Source organism: Bombina bombina, chromosome 1, assembly GCF_027579735.1.
Source record: "Bombina bombina isolate aBomBom1 chromosome 1, aBomBom1.pri, whole genome shotgun sequence".
Lineage (NCBI taxonomy): Eukaryota > Metazoa > Chordata > Amphibia > Anura > Bombinatoridae > Bombina > Bombina bombina.
The window spans coordinates 730,391,951-730,408,050 of NC_069499.1; the positions used below are offsets into that span (position 1 = coordinate 730,391,951).

General features: G+C 40.1%; 1 protein-coding gene across 1 annotated transcript in view; it reads right to left on the minus strand.

Moving 5' to 3' along the window:
- The window catches only part of ATP11C (ATPase phospholipid transporting 11C), a 345,758-nt gene that overhangs the window by 203,669 nt on the left and 125,989 nt on the right, over positions 1-16,100 (minus strand). The window contains 1 exon segment of the mRNA XM_053699245.1: positions 14,546-14,635. Coding sequence (XP_053555220.1) covers positions 14,546-14,635 — 90 coding nt within the window.

Consider the following 16,100-nt stretch of genomic DNA (forward strand, 5'->3'; position numbering starts at 1 on the left):
ACATTTTTTGCGCAAAACTAACACCAGAAAATGACACAAATTGCGTCATAACAAACGCGATTTCGCGCCAAAACAACTAGCGGCAACAAAGACGCAGGAAAGGACGAAATTTGCAACCATGAGAAGCGCAACCTTGCGCCAAAAAAATTTTGCACCAAGAATAATACAATAAAAAAACAGCATTTTGCGTCCTCGCGAGCCTAGATTTGCCCGCAAAAAAAATGAAAAACAAGTCAAATTAGAAAAAAGACTGTACCCCAGGTAAGAAAAAAGTTTAAATAAACTTCCCAAACATGAGTCCAATACTGAAACTGTTTAGACTTTAAAGGGAAATATACATAGACCGGACTCATGGCAAATATAAGTAAAATACATATATTAAAAACTTTATATTAATACATAAAGCGCCAAACCATAGCTGAGAGTGTATTAAATAATGATACATACTTACCGAAAGACACCCATCCACATATAGCAGATAGACAAACCAGTACTGAACACTATCAGCAGAGGTAATGGTATATAAGAGTTTATCGACGATCTGAAAAGGGAGGTAGGAGATGAATCCCTAAGACCGATAACAGAGAACCCTTGAAAAGATTTCCCGTGAGAGAAACCATAAAATCAGTAGGCGATACCCTCTTCACATCCCTCTGACAAACACTGTACTCTGAGAGGAATTGGGCTTCAGAATGTTTAGAAGCGTTTATCATAAAAGAAATCATAAAAAACAAGCACAAACTTATAGGTGCTCCATAGGTGGCAAGATTGTAAAACTGAGTTGTAGGTGTGGTGGGAGGTGGATTTATAGGCATTTGAGGTTTGGAAAAATTTGCCCCCTCCTGGTAGGAACGTATATTCCATACATCACTAGCTCATGGACTCTTGCCAATTACATGAAAGAAAGAAAAAACAGAATTTATGCTTACCTGATAAATTACTTTCTCTTGAGGTGTATCCAGTCCACGGATTCATCCTTTACTTGTGGGATATTCTCATTCCCTACAGGAAGTGGCAAAGAGAGCACACAGCAAAGCTGTCCATATAGCTCCCCCTCTAGCTCCACCCCCCAGTCATTCGACCAAAGGTTAGGAAGAAAAAGGAGAAACCATAGGGTGCAGTGGTGACTGTAATTTAAACAAAAAATGTTTTACCTGACTTAAATGCCAGGGCGGGCCGTGGACTGGATACACCGCAAGAGAAAGTAATTTATCAGGTAAGCATAAATTCTGTTTTCTCTTGCAAGGTGTATCCAGTCCACGGATTCATCCTTTACTTGTGGGATACCAATACCAAAGCTTTAGGACACGGATGAAGGGAGGGAACCAGAAAGGTACCTTAAACGGAAGGCACCACTGCTTGCAAAAGCTTTCTCCCAAAAATAGCCTCCGAAGAAGCAAAAGTATCGAATTTGTAAAATTTGGCAAAAGTATGCAGTGAAGACCAAGTCGCTGCCTTACAAATCTGTTCAACAGAAGCCTCATTTTTGAAAGCATATGTGGAAGCCACTGCTCTGGTAGAATGAGCAGTAATTCTTTCAGGAGGCTGCTGGCCAGCAGTCTCATAGGCCAAACGGATGATGCTTTTCAGCCAAAAGGAAAGAGAGGTAGCAGTCGCTTTCTGACCTCTCCTCTTACCAGAATAGATAACAAACAAAGAAGATGTTTGTCTGAAATCCTTAGTTGCTTGTAAATAGAACTTTAAAGCACGAACTACATCAAGCTTGTGTAATAGACATTCCTTCTTTGAAGATGGATTAGGACACAGAGAAGGAACAACTATTTCCTGGTTAATATTCTTGTTAGGAACAACTTTAGGAAGAAAACCAGGCTTGGTACGCAAAACTACCTTATCTGCGTGGAACACCAGGTAAGGTGAATCACACTGTAAGGCAGATAATTCTGAAACTCTTCTAGCAGAAGAGATATCTATCAAAAACAAAACTTTCCAAGATAACAACTTAATGTCTATGGAATGTAAAGGTTCAAACGGAACCCCTTGAAGAACTGAAAGAACTAGATTCAAACTCCATGGCGGAGCCACAGGTTTATAGACAGGCTTGATTCTGACTAAAGCCTGAGCAAACGCTTGAGCGTCTGGTACCTCTGCCAGACGCTTGTGTAACAGGATAGACAAAGCAGATATTTGTCCTTTTAAGGAACTAGCTGACAATCCTTTCTCCAATCCTTCTTGGAGAAAAGACAATATCCTGGGAATTCTAATCTTACTCCATGAGTAACCCTTGGATTCACACCAACAAAGATATTTCCGCCATATCTTATGGTACATTTTCCTGGTGACAGGCTTTCTAGCCTGAATCAGAGTATCTATAACTGACTCAGAGAACCCTCGCTTTGATAGAATTAAGCTAACTTAGCTATTGGGAAAGCGGCGTCAGTGAAAAAAGAATTAGCTAGCTTTAGAGCCTTAATTCTATCCATAATTTCCTCATATGAGGTCTCCGTCTGGAGCGAGTCTTCCAGCGCCTCAAACCAGAAAGCAGCTGCAGTAGTTACAGGAATAATGCAGGCAATAGGTTGGAGAAGAAAACCTTGTTGAACAAAAATTTTCTTAACTAACCCCTCTAACTTCTTATCCATAGGGTCTTTAAAAGCACAAGTGTCTTCAATTGGTATGGTTGTGCGTTTAGCAAGTGTAGAAATAGCCCCCTCCACCTTAGGGACCGTTTGCCACGAGTCCCGCACAGGGTCAGGTATGGGGAACATTTTCTTAAAAACAGGAGGGGGAGCAAAGGGAACACCTGGTCTATCCCACTCCCTAGTAACGATATCCGCAATCCTCTTAGGGACCAGAAATGTATCCGTGTAAACAGGGACCTCTAGGTACTTGTCCATTTTACACAATTTCTCTGGGATCACCAAAGGGTCGCAGTCATCCAGAGTAGCTAATACCTCCCTAAGCAAAACGCGGAGGTGTTCTAGTTTAAATTTAAAAGCCAATGTATCTGAATCTGTCTGAGGAGGAACCCTTCCTGAATCAGAGACTTCTCCCTCAGACATCAAATCCCTCGCTCCCACTTCAGAGCGTTGTGAGGGTATATCGGATACGGCTAACAAATCGTCAGAATGCTCATAATCTGTTCTTAAAACGGAGCTATCATGCTTTGCGGGTAACACGGGCAGTTTAGATAAGAAGGCTGTAAGAGAAACAGAATTTATGCTTACCTGATAAATTACTTTCTCCAACGGTGTGTCCGGTCCACGGCGTCATCCTTACTTGTGGGATATTCTCTTCCCCAACAGGAAATGGCAAAGAGCCCAGCAAAGCTGGTCATATGATCCCTCCTAGGCTCCGCCTACCCCAGTCATTCGACCGACGTACAGGAGGAAACATGCATAGGAGAAACCATATGATACCGTGGTGACTGTAGTTAGAGAAAATAATTCATCAGACCTGATTAAAAAAACCAGGGCGGGCCGTGGACCGGACACACCGTTGGAGAAAGTAATTTATCATCAGGTAAGCATAAATTCTGTTTTCTCCAACATAGGTGTGTCCGGTCCACGGCGTCATCCTTACTTGTGGGAACCAATACCAAAGCTTTAGGACACGGATGAAGGGAGGGAGCAAATCAGGTCACCTAAATGGAAGGCACCACGGCTTGCAAAACCTTTCTCCCAAAAATAGCCTCTGAAGAAGCAAAAGTATCAAATTTGTAAAATTTGGCAAAAGTGTGCAGTGAAGACCAAGTCGCTGCCTTACATATCTGGTCAACAGAAGCCTCGTTCTTGAAGGCCCATGTGGAAGCCACAGCCCTAGTGGAGTGAGCTGTGATTCTTTCAGGAGGCTGCCGTCCGGCAGTCTCATAAGCCAAACGGATAATGCTTTTAAGCCAAAAAGAAAGAGAGGTAGAAGTTGCTTTTTGACCTCTCCTTTTACCAGAATAAACAACAAACAAAGAAGAAGTTTGTCTGAAATCTTTAGTGGCCTCTAAATAGAATTTTAGAGCACGGACTACGTCCAAATTGTGTAACAAACGTTCCTTCTTTGAAACTGGATTCGGGCACAAAGAAGGTACAACTATCTCCTGGTTAATATTCTTGTTGGAAACAACTTTCGGAAGAAAACCAGGCTTAGTACGCAAAACCACCTTATCTGCATGGAACACCAGATAGGGCGGAGAACACTGCAGAGCAGATAACTCAGAAACTCTTCTAGCAGAAGAAATTGCAACCAAAAACAAAACTTTCCAAGATAATAACTTAATATCTACGGAATGTAAGGGTTCAAACGGAACCCCTTGAAGAACTGAAAGAACTAGATTAAGACTCCAGGGAGGAGTCAAAGGTCTGTAAACAGGCTTGATTCTAACCAGAGCCTGAACAAACGCTTGAACGTCTGGCACAGCTGCCAGCCTTTTGTGAAGTAAAACAGATAACGCAGAAATCTGTCCCTTCAGAGAACTTGCAGATAATCCCTTCTCCAAACCCTCTTGTAGAAAGGATAAAATCCTAGGAATTTTTATCTTGTTCCATGGGAATCCTTTAGATTCACACCAATAGATATATTTTTTCCATATCTTATGGTAAATTTTTCTAGTTACAGGCTTTCTAGCCTGAATCAGAGTATCTATTACAGAATCTGAAAACCCACGCTTTGATAAAATCAAGCGTTCAATCTCCAAGCAGTCAGTTGGAGAGAAACCAGATTCGGATGTTCGAATGGACCTTGAACAAGAAGGTCCTGTCTCAAAGGTAGCTTCCATGGTGGAGCCGATGACATATTCACCAGGTCTGCATACCAAGTCCTGCGTGGCCACGCAGGAGCTATCAAGATCACTGAAGCCCTCTCCTGGTTGATCCTGGCTACCAGCCTGGGAATGAGAGGAAACGGTGGGAAAACATAAGCTAGGTTGAAGGTCCAAGGTGCTACTAGTGCATCTACTAGAGTCGCCTTGGGATCCCTGGATCTGGACCCGTAACAAGGAACCTTGAAGTTCTGACGAGACGCCATCAGATCCATGTCTGGAATGCCCCATAATTGAGTTATTTGGGCAAAGATTTCCGGGTGGAGTTCCCACTCCCCCGGATGGAATGTCTGACGACTCAGAAAATCCGCTTCCCAATTTTCCACCCCTGGGATGTGGATTGCAGACAAGTGGCAGGAGTGATCCTCCGCCCATTGAATTATCTTGGTCACTTCCTCCATCGCCAGGGAACTCCTTGTTCCCCCCTGATGGTTGATATATGCAACTGTCGTCATGTTGTCTGATTGAAACCTTATGAATTTGGCCTTTGCTAGATGAGGCCAAGCTTTGAGAGCATTGAATATCGCTCTCAGTTCCAGAATGTTTATCGGGAGAAGAGATTCTTCCCGAGACCATAGACCCTGAGCTTTCAGGGGTTCCCAGACCGCGCCCCAGCCCACCAGACTGGCGTCGGTCGTGACAATGACCCACTCTGGTCTGCGGAAGCTCATTCCCTGTGACAGGTTGTCCAGGATTAGCCACCAACGGAGTGAATCTCTGGTCCTTTGATCTACTTGAATCGTCGGAGACAAGTCTGTATAATCCCCATTCCACTGTCTGAGCATGCACAGTTGTAATGGTCTTAGATGAATTTGTGCAAAAGGAACTATGTCCATTGCTGCAACCATCAATCCTATTACTTCCATGCACTGCGCTATGGAAGGACGAAGAACAGAATGAAGAACTTGACAAGAGCTTAGAAGTTTTGATTTTCTGACCTCTGTCAGAAAAATTCTCATTTCTAAGGAGTCTATTATTGTTCCCAAGAAGGGAACTCTTGTTGACGGGGAAAGAGAACTTTTTTCTATGTTTACTTTCCATCCGTGAGATCTGAGAAAGGCTAGGACGATGTCCGTATGAGCCTTTGCTTTTGACAGAGACGACGCTTGAATCAGGATGTCGTCCAAGTACGGTACTACTGCAATGCCCCTTGGTCTTAGAACCGCTAGAAGGGACCCTAGTACCTTTGTTAAAATTCTCGGAGCAGAGGCTAATCCGAAAGGAAGTGCCACAAACTGGTAATGCTTGTCCAGAAAAGCGAACCTTAGGAACTGATGATGTTCCTTGTGGATAGGAATATGGAGGTACGCATCCTTTAAATCCACCGTGGTCATAAATTGACCTTCCTGGATGGTAGGAAGGATCGTTCGAATGGTTTCCATTTTGAATGATGGAACCCTGAGAAATTTGTTTAGGATCTTGAGATCTAGAATTGGTCTGAACGTTCCCTCTTTTTTGGGAACTATGAACAGGTTGGAGTAAAATCCCATCCCTTGTTCTCTTATTGGAACTGGATGAATTACTCCCATCCTTAACAGGTCTTCTACACAATGTAAGAATGCCTGTCTTTTTATTTGGTTTGAAGATAATTGAGACCTGTGGAACCTTCCCCTTGGGGGTAGTTCCTTGAATTCCAGGAGATAACCTTGAGAAACTATTTCTAGTGCCCAAGGATCCTGAACATCTCTTGCCCAGGCCTGAGCAAAGAGAGAAAGTCTGCCCCCCACCAGATCCGGTCCCGGATCGGGGGCCATCCCTTCATGCTGTTTTGGTAGCAGTGGCAGGCTTCTTGGCCTGCTTACCCTTGTTCCAGCCTTGCATCGGTCTCCAGGCTGGTTTGGGTTGAGAAGTATTACCCTCTTGCTTAGAGGATGTAGAAGTAGAGGCTGGTCCGTTTCTGCGAAAGGGACGAAAATTAGGCTTATTTCTAGCCTTAAAAGACCTATCCTGAGGAAGGGCGTGGCCCTTTCCTCCGGTGATGTCTGAAATAATCTCTTTCAAATCAGGACCAAACAGTGTTTTGCCCTTGAAAGGGATGTTAAGCAATTTTGTCTTGGAAGACACATCCGCTGACCAAGACTTTAGCCAGAGCGCTCTGCGCGCCACGATAGCAAACCCTGAATTTTTCGCCGCTAATCTCGCTAATTGCAAAGCGGCATCTAGAATAAAAGAGTTAGCCAATTTAAGTGCATGAACCCTGTCCATAATCTCCTCATACGAAGATTCCTTATCGAGTGACTTTTCTAGTTCTTCGAACCAGAAACACGCTGCCGTAGTGACAGGAACAATGCATGAAATTGGTTGAAGAAGGTAACCTTGCTGAACAAACATTCTTTTAAGCAAACCCTCTAATGTTTTATCCATAGGATCTTTAAAAGCACAACTATCTTCTATGGGAATAGTAGTGCGTTTGTTTAGAGTAGAGACCGCCCCCTCGACCTTAGGGACTGTCTGCCATAAGTCCTTTCTGGGGTCGACTATAGGAAATAATTTCTTAAATATAGGGGGAGGCACAAAAGGTATGCCGGGCCTTTCCCATTCCTTGTTTACTATGTCTGCCACCCGCTTGGGTATAGGAAAAACATCGGGGGGCACCGGAACCTCTAGGAACTTGTCCATCTTACATAATTTCCCTGGAATGACCAAATTGTCACAATCATCCAGAGTAGATAATACCTCCTTAAGCAGTGCGCGGAGATGTTCTAATTTAAATTTAAATGTTACAACATCAGGTTCAGCTTGTTGAGAAATTTTCCCTGAATCTGAAATTTCTCCCTCAGACAAAACCTCCCTCCTGGCCCCTTCAGATTGGTGTGAGGGTATGTCAGAAGCGTTATCATCAGCGTCCTCTTGCTCTTCAGTGTTTAAAACAGAGCAATCGCGCTTTCTTTGATAAGTAGGCATTTTAGATAAAATATTTGCAATAGAATTATCCATAACAGCCGTTAATTGTTGCATAGTAATAAGTATTGGCGCACTAGATGTACTAGGGGCCTCTTGTGTGGGCAAAACTGGTGTAGACACAGAAGGGGGTGATGCAGTACCATGCTTACTCCCCTCATCTGAAGAATCATCTTGGGCACTATTATTATCTGTGGCATCATTGTCCCTACTTTGTTTGGACACCATGTCACAATTATCACATATATTTAAATGGGGAGACACATTGGCTTTCATACATATAGAACATCGTTTATCTGATGGTTCAGACATGTTAAACAGGCTTAAACTTGTCAACAAAGCACAAAAAACGTTTTAAAATAAAACCGTTACTGTCACTTTAAATTTTAAACAGAATACACTTTATTACTGAATATGCGAAAAAGTATGAAGCAATTATTCAAAATTCACCAAAATTTCACCACAGTGTCTTAAAGCCTTAAAAGTATTGCACACCAAATTTGAAAGCTTTAACCCTTAAAATAACGGAACCGGAGCCGTTTTTACATTTAACCCCTATACAGTCCCAGGAATCTGCTTTGCTGAGACCCAACCAAGCCCAGAGGGGAATACGATACCAAATGACGCCTTCTATAAGCTTTTTCAGTGGATCTTAGCTCCTCACACATGCATCTGCATGCCTTGCCTTCCAAAAACAACTGCGCATTAGTGGCGCGAAAATGAGGCTCTGCCTATGACTAGAGAAGGCCCCCATCTGAAAAAGGTGTCCATACAGTGCCTGCCGTTTTTTAACAACAATCCCCAAGATTATAATAACTATAAAGCGCTATAATCTGTCAAATATGCTTAGCAAGTAATCGTTTTAGCCCAGAAAAATGTCTACCAGTTTTTTAAGCCCTTATAAAGCCTTTATTCTTATACTTAATCTAAGAAAATGGCTTACCGGTCCCCATAGGGAAAATGACAGCCTTCCAGCATTACCAAGTCGTGTTAGAAATGTGGCCATCATACCTCAGGCAGAAAAGTCTGCCAACTGCTTCCCCCAACTGAAGTTACTTCATCTCAACAGTCCTGTGTGGAAACAGCAATCGATTTTAGTAACGTTTGCTAAAATCATCTTCCTCTCACAAACAGAAATCTTCTTCTCTTTTCTGTTTCAGAGTAAATAGTACATACCAGCACTATTTTAAAATAACAAACACTTGATTGAAGAATAAAAACTACATTTAAACACCAAAAAACTCTTAGCCATCTCCGTGGAGATGTTGCCTGTGCAACGGCAAAGAGAATGACTGGGGTAGGCGGAGCCTAGGAGGGATCATATGACCAGCTTTGCTGGGCTCTTTGCCATTTCCTGTTGGGGAAGAGAATATCCCACAAGTAAGGATGACGCCGTGGACCGGACACACCTATGTTGGAGAAATTATCCATGACTGCCACTAAGTCTTGTAATGTAAAAGAGTTAGACACACTAGAGGTACTAGGCGTCGCTTGCGTGGGCGTAACTGGTTGTGACACTTGGGGAGAGGCAGACGGGCTACCCTCGTTACCTTCAGTCTGAGAATCATCTTGGGCCACATTTTTAAGTGCAACAATATGATCTTTAAAGTGTATAGACATATCAGTACAAGTGGTACACATTCTGAGAGGGGGTTCCACCATGGCTTCTAAACACATTGAACAAGGATTTTCCTTAGTGTCAGACATGTTTAATAGACTAGTAATATATACAAGCAGGCTTGGAAATCACTTTAATCAAATAAAAAACACAATTTGAAAAAAACTTTACTGTGCCTTTAAGAGATAAAAAGAGCAGCCAATTTTACAAAACAGTGAAAAATGCAGCAATTCTCCTGAAATTTTCACAGTATGTACCTAAAGCCTTAATAAGATTGCACCACAAGTTTCAAAGTGATTAACCCCTTAATGCCCAAACCGGAGCAGCCTAAAGCCAACACTCGGTTAAAAATAGTACAGCACCTTGCCACAGCCTTGCTGTGGCCCTACCTGCCCTTAGGGATCAGATTTGGGGGAATATAGCTTCTATAAGGCCCTCAAACAGCAGCAGGACCCTCCATGTGAAGCAGCATGAACTTCTCTGCAATTCTAACTGCGCATCTGAGGCGCAAAATTAGGCCCCTCCCACTCTACTCCGGAGTTGTGAGGCCTAGTAAATCACTCTTAAGTGACTAAAAACCAGCCATGTGGGTAATAACCCCAGAAAGAACCCCAAAAGGACTTTCAAAGTGTCTACAAAGTATATTTTTCTTGAATAAACAATCGATTGCCCTGAATCAGTGTCAACCAGCATAATTAGCCCTGTTATGTAAGCATTCAATTCCTTACTAAGTCTCTGAACATAGCATACCCTCCCCTCATGGGGATATTGTCAGTCTCTTCTAGCATTATCTCAGTCTTGTCTAGAAATAAATGACTGAACATACCTCATTGCAGATTACCCTGAAAACCGTTCCCCCCAACTGAAGTTTTCTGGTACTCCTCAGTCCTGTGTGGGAACAGCAGTGGATTTTAGTTACAACATGCTAAAATCATTTTCCTCTCAGCAGAAATCTTCATCACTTTTCTGCTAGAGAGTAAATAGTACAAACCAGTACCATTTAAAATAACAAACTTTTGATTGAAGATAATAAAAACAATTCTAACACCACATTCACTTTACCCTCCCGTAGAGAGACCCTAGTGCTTAGAGCCGGCAAAGAGAATGACTGGGGGGTAGAGCTAGAGGGGGAGCTATATGGACAGCTTTGCTGTGTGCTCTCTTTACCACTTCCTGTAGGGAATGAGAATATCTCACAAGTAAAGGAGGAATCCGTGGACTGGATACACCTTGCAAGAGAAAAATATATATAAATATTCCTATCAAAATAATAATAATAACAAATTAAGTTTGGCAACTTCTTCAAACAATTGGGTATGTGAGTGTTATAATTAAGGCAGATAGGATTGCCTGGCCACAAAGGAATTTGACAGTTGGTTTATAGTTTGGATTGGCACCATTATTTTATACAAATTCTCCTGATACAAATTATATTTTCAAGTTGGACTCATGAGACACAGTTAAACAACTAAATTAGTGCCAGTGCTTTGCTGATGAAAAACTGATGCAAACGCTGTATACTTTTGCTTTCATTATTTATATCTGATTACTAGGGTCCCAGTAAGTTTTGCCCCATATGACTGCATTATACAATTATCATCATCATTTATTATTATTAATAATAATAATAATAATAATAATAACAACAACAGTAATATCAGTTATTTATAAAGGGACATCATGTTTTGCAGGATTATGAAATTAGGCGTAAAAATAGACACTTAAATGAACTGTAGAGTGACAGAGGATGTCACCAGTGAGTTGTCATGTGATGTACATAACCTTTATAATCAAATGAAAAGTCAACATATCAATGCTTCTAATAAAACCAAATCCATATAGAGTTCCATGGGTATAGGTATCCCAGTCCCCTCCAAAGCCAAACTGACAGGAGAATGCTCTATTCCAGCTAATGGAAAACATTTATTTAGCACATGCACAGCAACATTTTTGGGGCACCTGCCTTCTTATCAAGTTAAATGGCAAATAAATTACAGAAGGTGAGCTACAGGACCTGTGCACTAATTGGCTTATATTTGAAATAAAAAACATGGGAACTGTTGATAAGACGGTGAGAGCTCTCAGGCCAGAAATTAGATTAACAGGTTAATGTATGTTGGAAGCATCTCTGAACAAGTAAATGCTTGAAACTCTCATCTGTAAAAGGTAATGAACAAAGGAAAGTGAGAAAGTATTGAGAGAGGAGGTGAGGAGTATATCTTGCACAGGTAGAAGGTGGAATTGGTAGAAAATTTGCATGCAAGAGCAGATATATAGGAGGATGTATTGTTGGCATTAGGGGCATCATACACATACAAACACCAATCACCAACTGTCTTCCTGCTCACAGGCTGAAAAGTGTGGTGTCTTCCAAGCAGCATTCCCCTTTGTGGGGGTTAAACACAATTTGCAAGGATTATTAGTGTGGAAATTGAATGTTCTGATGAGCCAAAGCATTTTATTTTCCATTAGAAAGTTATTTTAATGGATTCTATTTCAGCTATTTCCAGATTATTGACAAAGTAACATTTTGCCCCTCCCCCCATTTTGTCCTGTCCTCTGCTCACTTTATAAAAGGCGCTGGTAAAAAGTTCATTAACACAGTGTATCTTTTCTGTATTCTACATGGCCAAAATTAGCTCTTCAATGCAACAAAGAATTTCATAATTATGGAAGGAAGGTCAATAAAAAAAGTTTGCATATTTTTGTGCTTACTATTTAAGTGTTTTTACTGTATGTTTACTGTACATATTCCACATTCCAATGTTCTTCATATACAAATGTTATTTTTATTGTAAATACATATATATACCTATACCGGTATATTAAATACATTAACACTATGAGAGAGAGAGACAAAGAAAGATAAAGAGAGAGAGAGAGAGAGAGAGAGAAAGAGAAAGAGAGAGAGAAAGAGAGAGAGAGAGAAAGAGAGAGAGAGAAAGAAAGAGAGAGAGAGAAAGAAAGAGAGAGAGAGAGAGAGAGAGAGAGAAAGAGAGAGAGAAAGAGAGAGAGAGAGAGAGAGAGAGAAAAAGAGAGAGAGAGAGAAAGAGAGAGAGAGAGAGAGAGAGAGAGAGAGAAAGAGAGAGAGAGAGAGAGAGAGAGAGAGAGAGAGAGAGAGAGAGAGAGAGAGAGAGAGAGAGAGAGAGAGGGAGGTCATAACATTTACATAACATAGGAATGTAATATATGGGTAACACTATTAGTGTTTTGTGCTTTAGGTCTAAAATGGTGTCGGGTTAATGCACATGAAGAATTTGTAATTCTTGAAATATTAAATATTGTAAATTATTTACAAAATTTAAATCATGTATTATTAATTTTTTTTTTAAAATAGAAATGTCTATGCTTTTGCAAGTGCTTTCAAATGTATTTCTTCTTAAAGGGACCTATAATACCTTCTAAAAATTGTTTGAACTAACTTATACTTACTAATAATAACAAACTAAGCATTAACCCCTATCCTTGATGCTCAGTTTACCCCAAACAGTTCATGAAGAGCATCTTCAATCAGACTGCTGATCCGGTGCTTGGTAATGCTATGTATGCTGCCATGTTGTAATGCACGTTGCTCACGTGAACAGCAGTCAGGTGATGTGCATGGCAGATAATTGTATAAATCAAGTTCAGAATGCTCCCTCACTGTGGTGCTAATTGAGTGCTGTATAAACATCATATGTGCCTCATATTTATATAAATAAACATTCAGTTTGTCCATTCATTGTTTTAAAATCAAAGCAATCAAAACTTTCTGCATTAGAAATACTTCTGCACTATTGAGTGCACAGCTAGAGGAATGTTTGGCTACACCGGGAGGAGGAAGGAGGGGGAGAGGCATGCTCCGTGTGAAGAAGGAAGGCAGCTGAAAAACTTACATTTTAATTGCTAGAAGATTTATGCACTTAGTGCAATAGCAGGCTACACCGTGAGGAGTGGGGAAGAGGAAGGAGGGGCATGCTCCGTGGGGAGAAGGAAGGCAGCTGAATAACGCTGTATTTACATTTTACTAGAGGATTTATGCACTGTGTAAGCATCTTTTTAATGTCTAGTCCATAAAATGGCTTATTGTCTTTTGAAGTAAAATGTAAATACAGCGTTATAATTCAGCTGCCTGCCTTCTCCCCATGGAGTATGCCCCTCCTTCCTCTTCCCCACTCCTCCCGGTGTAGCCTGCTATTGCACTAAGTGCATAAATCTTCTGGCAATTAAAATAGTTTTTCAGCTGCATTCCTTCTTCACACGGAGCATGCCCCTCCTTCCTCTTCCCCACTCCTCCCGGTGTAGCCTGCTATTGCACTAAGTGCATAAATCTTCTAGCAATTAAAATGTAAGTTTTTCAGATGCCTTCCTTCTCCCCACGGAACATGCCCCTCCTTCCTCTTCCCCACTCCTCCCGGTGTAGCCTGCTATTAGCTAAAACAAACGTTCCTCTAGCTGTGTGCACTCAATAGTGCAGAAGTATTTCTAACGCAGAAAGTTTTGATTGCTTTGATTATAAAACAATGAATGGACAAACTGAATGTTTATTTATATAAATATGAGGCACATACAATGTTTATACAGCACTCAATTAGCACCACAGTGAGGGAGCATTCTGATAATCCTCTTAACTTTATTTATACAATTATCTGCCATGCACATCACCTGACTGCTGTGCCTGTGAGCAACGTGCGTTACAACATGGCAGCATACATAGCAGCATTGAGCTCAGCATCACCATTCTGTTTGACTGGGGGTAAGCTTCACAGACTGCCTAAAAATCCTTTTTTACTAGATTTAGAGTACATTTATGAATTAAAAGCAGAAGTTAGTTTGCAGAATTTGCAGCAGGTGTTTAGTGTCCCTTTAATGTTATTACAATGACTTGTTATACTAGCTGGAGAGTATAAATTGTATGGGGAAAATAAACCATTGGGAACACATTAAAGGAGAGAAAAATACAGTACTCTGTCCCTTTAAGGGATTACTTTAAGAGACATTTCAGAGGTATTTGAAATGCCGAGCTGTGCATTTTAAAGTCTATTCAAGGCATTTTACAATATATGCACTTCACATAATTCTAGGATGCCCCTTACAAAAATATAAAAAAGGTACAATTGTATTGAGATATAGTCTGTAAATTTGTGTTCAATATAAAAATCCTTAATTCTAGCAATTTTATTGTTTTTCTTCTCAGGTTAAAAAAAATAATATTAGTAATTCAAGCATAACTGATTTATGGCATAAAATAATAACAAAAAGTAATTTGTGCGTCTTACCTGAACCAAAAAAATAATAAGGAAATAAAAATTTGCAATTCTTCTAAATTGCTCAAACAGATTTTTGGGGATAAAGTTCCACACAGTGTACTGAAAAAAAAGAAAAAATAGAGATACAATTAATACTAAAATAGTACAAATAATAATAATAATAATAAAAATATTTCTAGCTTCTAATTATGTAGAGATTTTTCCTATCCCTAACAAGTGAAGAACAAGCTACAAGATGATGAAAAAAAGAAATAGATTTATCAGCTCTATTTTGTAAAGTAACATCATAAAATAAAATCTGAAGAAAATATTTAAATAAACTGTTGCTGCCAGGTGTGTTTCAGTCTGTAAAATGTATTTGTCTTTACATGAATTTAATAAAAGTTCCTAGAAAGCATTTGACTTTAAAGTTATTAAATTATAATTGAAACATATAATATATATTTCATTTTACTGAGTTTTAGTTCACAATCAAACATAAACACACACACAAAAACAAAACCGTGATTCTTTTAAAGGATAAATAAGGATAAATAAGTGAATCACAGAATCTTGTTGATTTCTTCATGTGATAAGTTAAAAATGCTATTTATGTTCACCTGACAAAATTAATTTCTTTCATGATGGTGAAAATCCAAGAGATTATCACATGTGGGATTACAATTCAGTCTACTAGGAGGAAGAAAAACACACCTACATACCAGAGCTTTAACCCTTCCACTCTCCCAGAATCCCTTAATAATAAGTAGTAATACATTTAGTATATACATATGGCCAAGTAGAGAAGGAAACCACAAAAGTAGGAAAGATAAACTGGAGCAAATTAAGTGCAAAACCAATTCTTCCATGAAGTGCACAGGGAAAAAAAAGGCCAGGGCTCATGGACTCTAACAATCATTAAAACAATGAATTTATCATGTAGGTATAAAAATGTTTTTTTCTTTCATAAGATGGTGAGAGTCTATGAGATCATCACACCAAAGCAGTGAAATTTACAAAACCACCATGAAAAGGGGAGACAAGACAATACAATTAATGCAGATATGTAAATTTATGTAGATTTCCTGCCAAAAGCAGCCTTCAAAGAGGCATATATGGCAAAGTAGTAACATTTTGTGAAAGTATGTAAAGAAGAACAAGTAGCTGCCTTACATATTTGGAAGCTTCAATACGGAAGGCCCAAGAAATAGCTACTGCTCTAGTGAAATGAGCAGTAATGCACTCAGGCGAAGGCTTCCCTGCAACCAAACATGCCATAACAATTAAAGGGATACTAAACCCAATTTTTTTTTTCCTTCATGATTCAGATAGAGCATGCAATTTCAAGCAACTTTCTAATCTACTCCTATTATCAATTTTTCTTCGTTCTCTTGGTATCTTTATTTAAAAAGTAGGAATGAAAGTTTAGGAGCACCTGGGTAGTGCTTTCTGATTGGTGGCTAAATGTAGCCACCAATCAGCAAACACTATCCAGGGTGCTGAACCAAAATTGGGCTGGCTCTCAAGCTTTCATTCCAGCTTTTTCAAAGATACTAAGAGTACAAAGAAAAAATGATAATAGGAG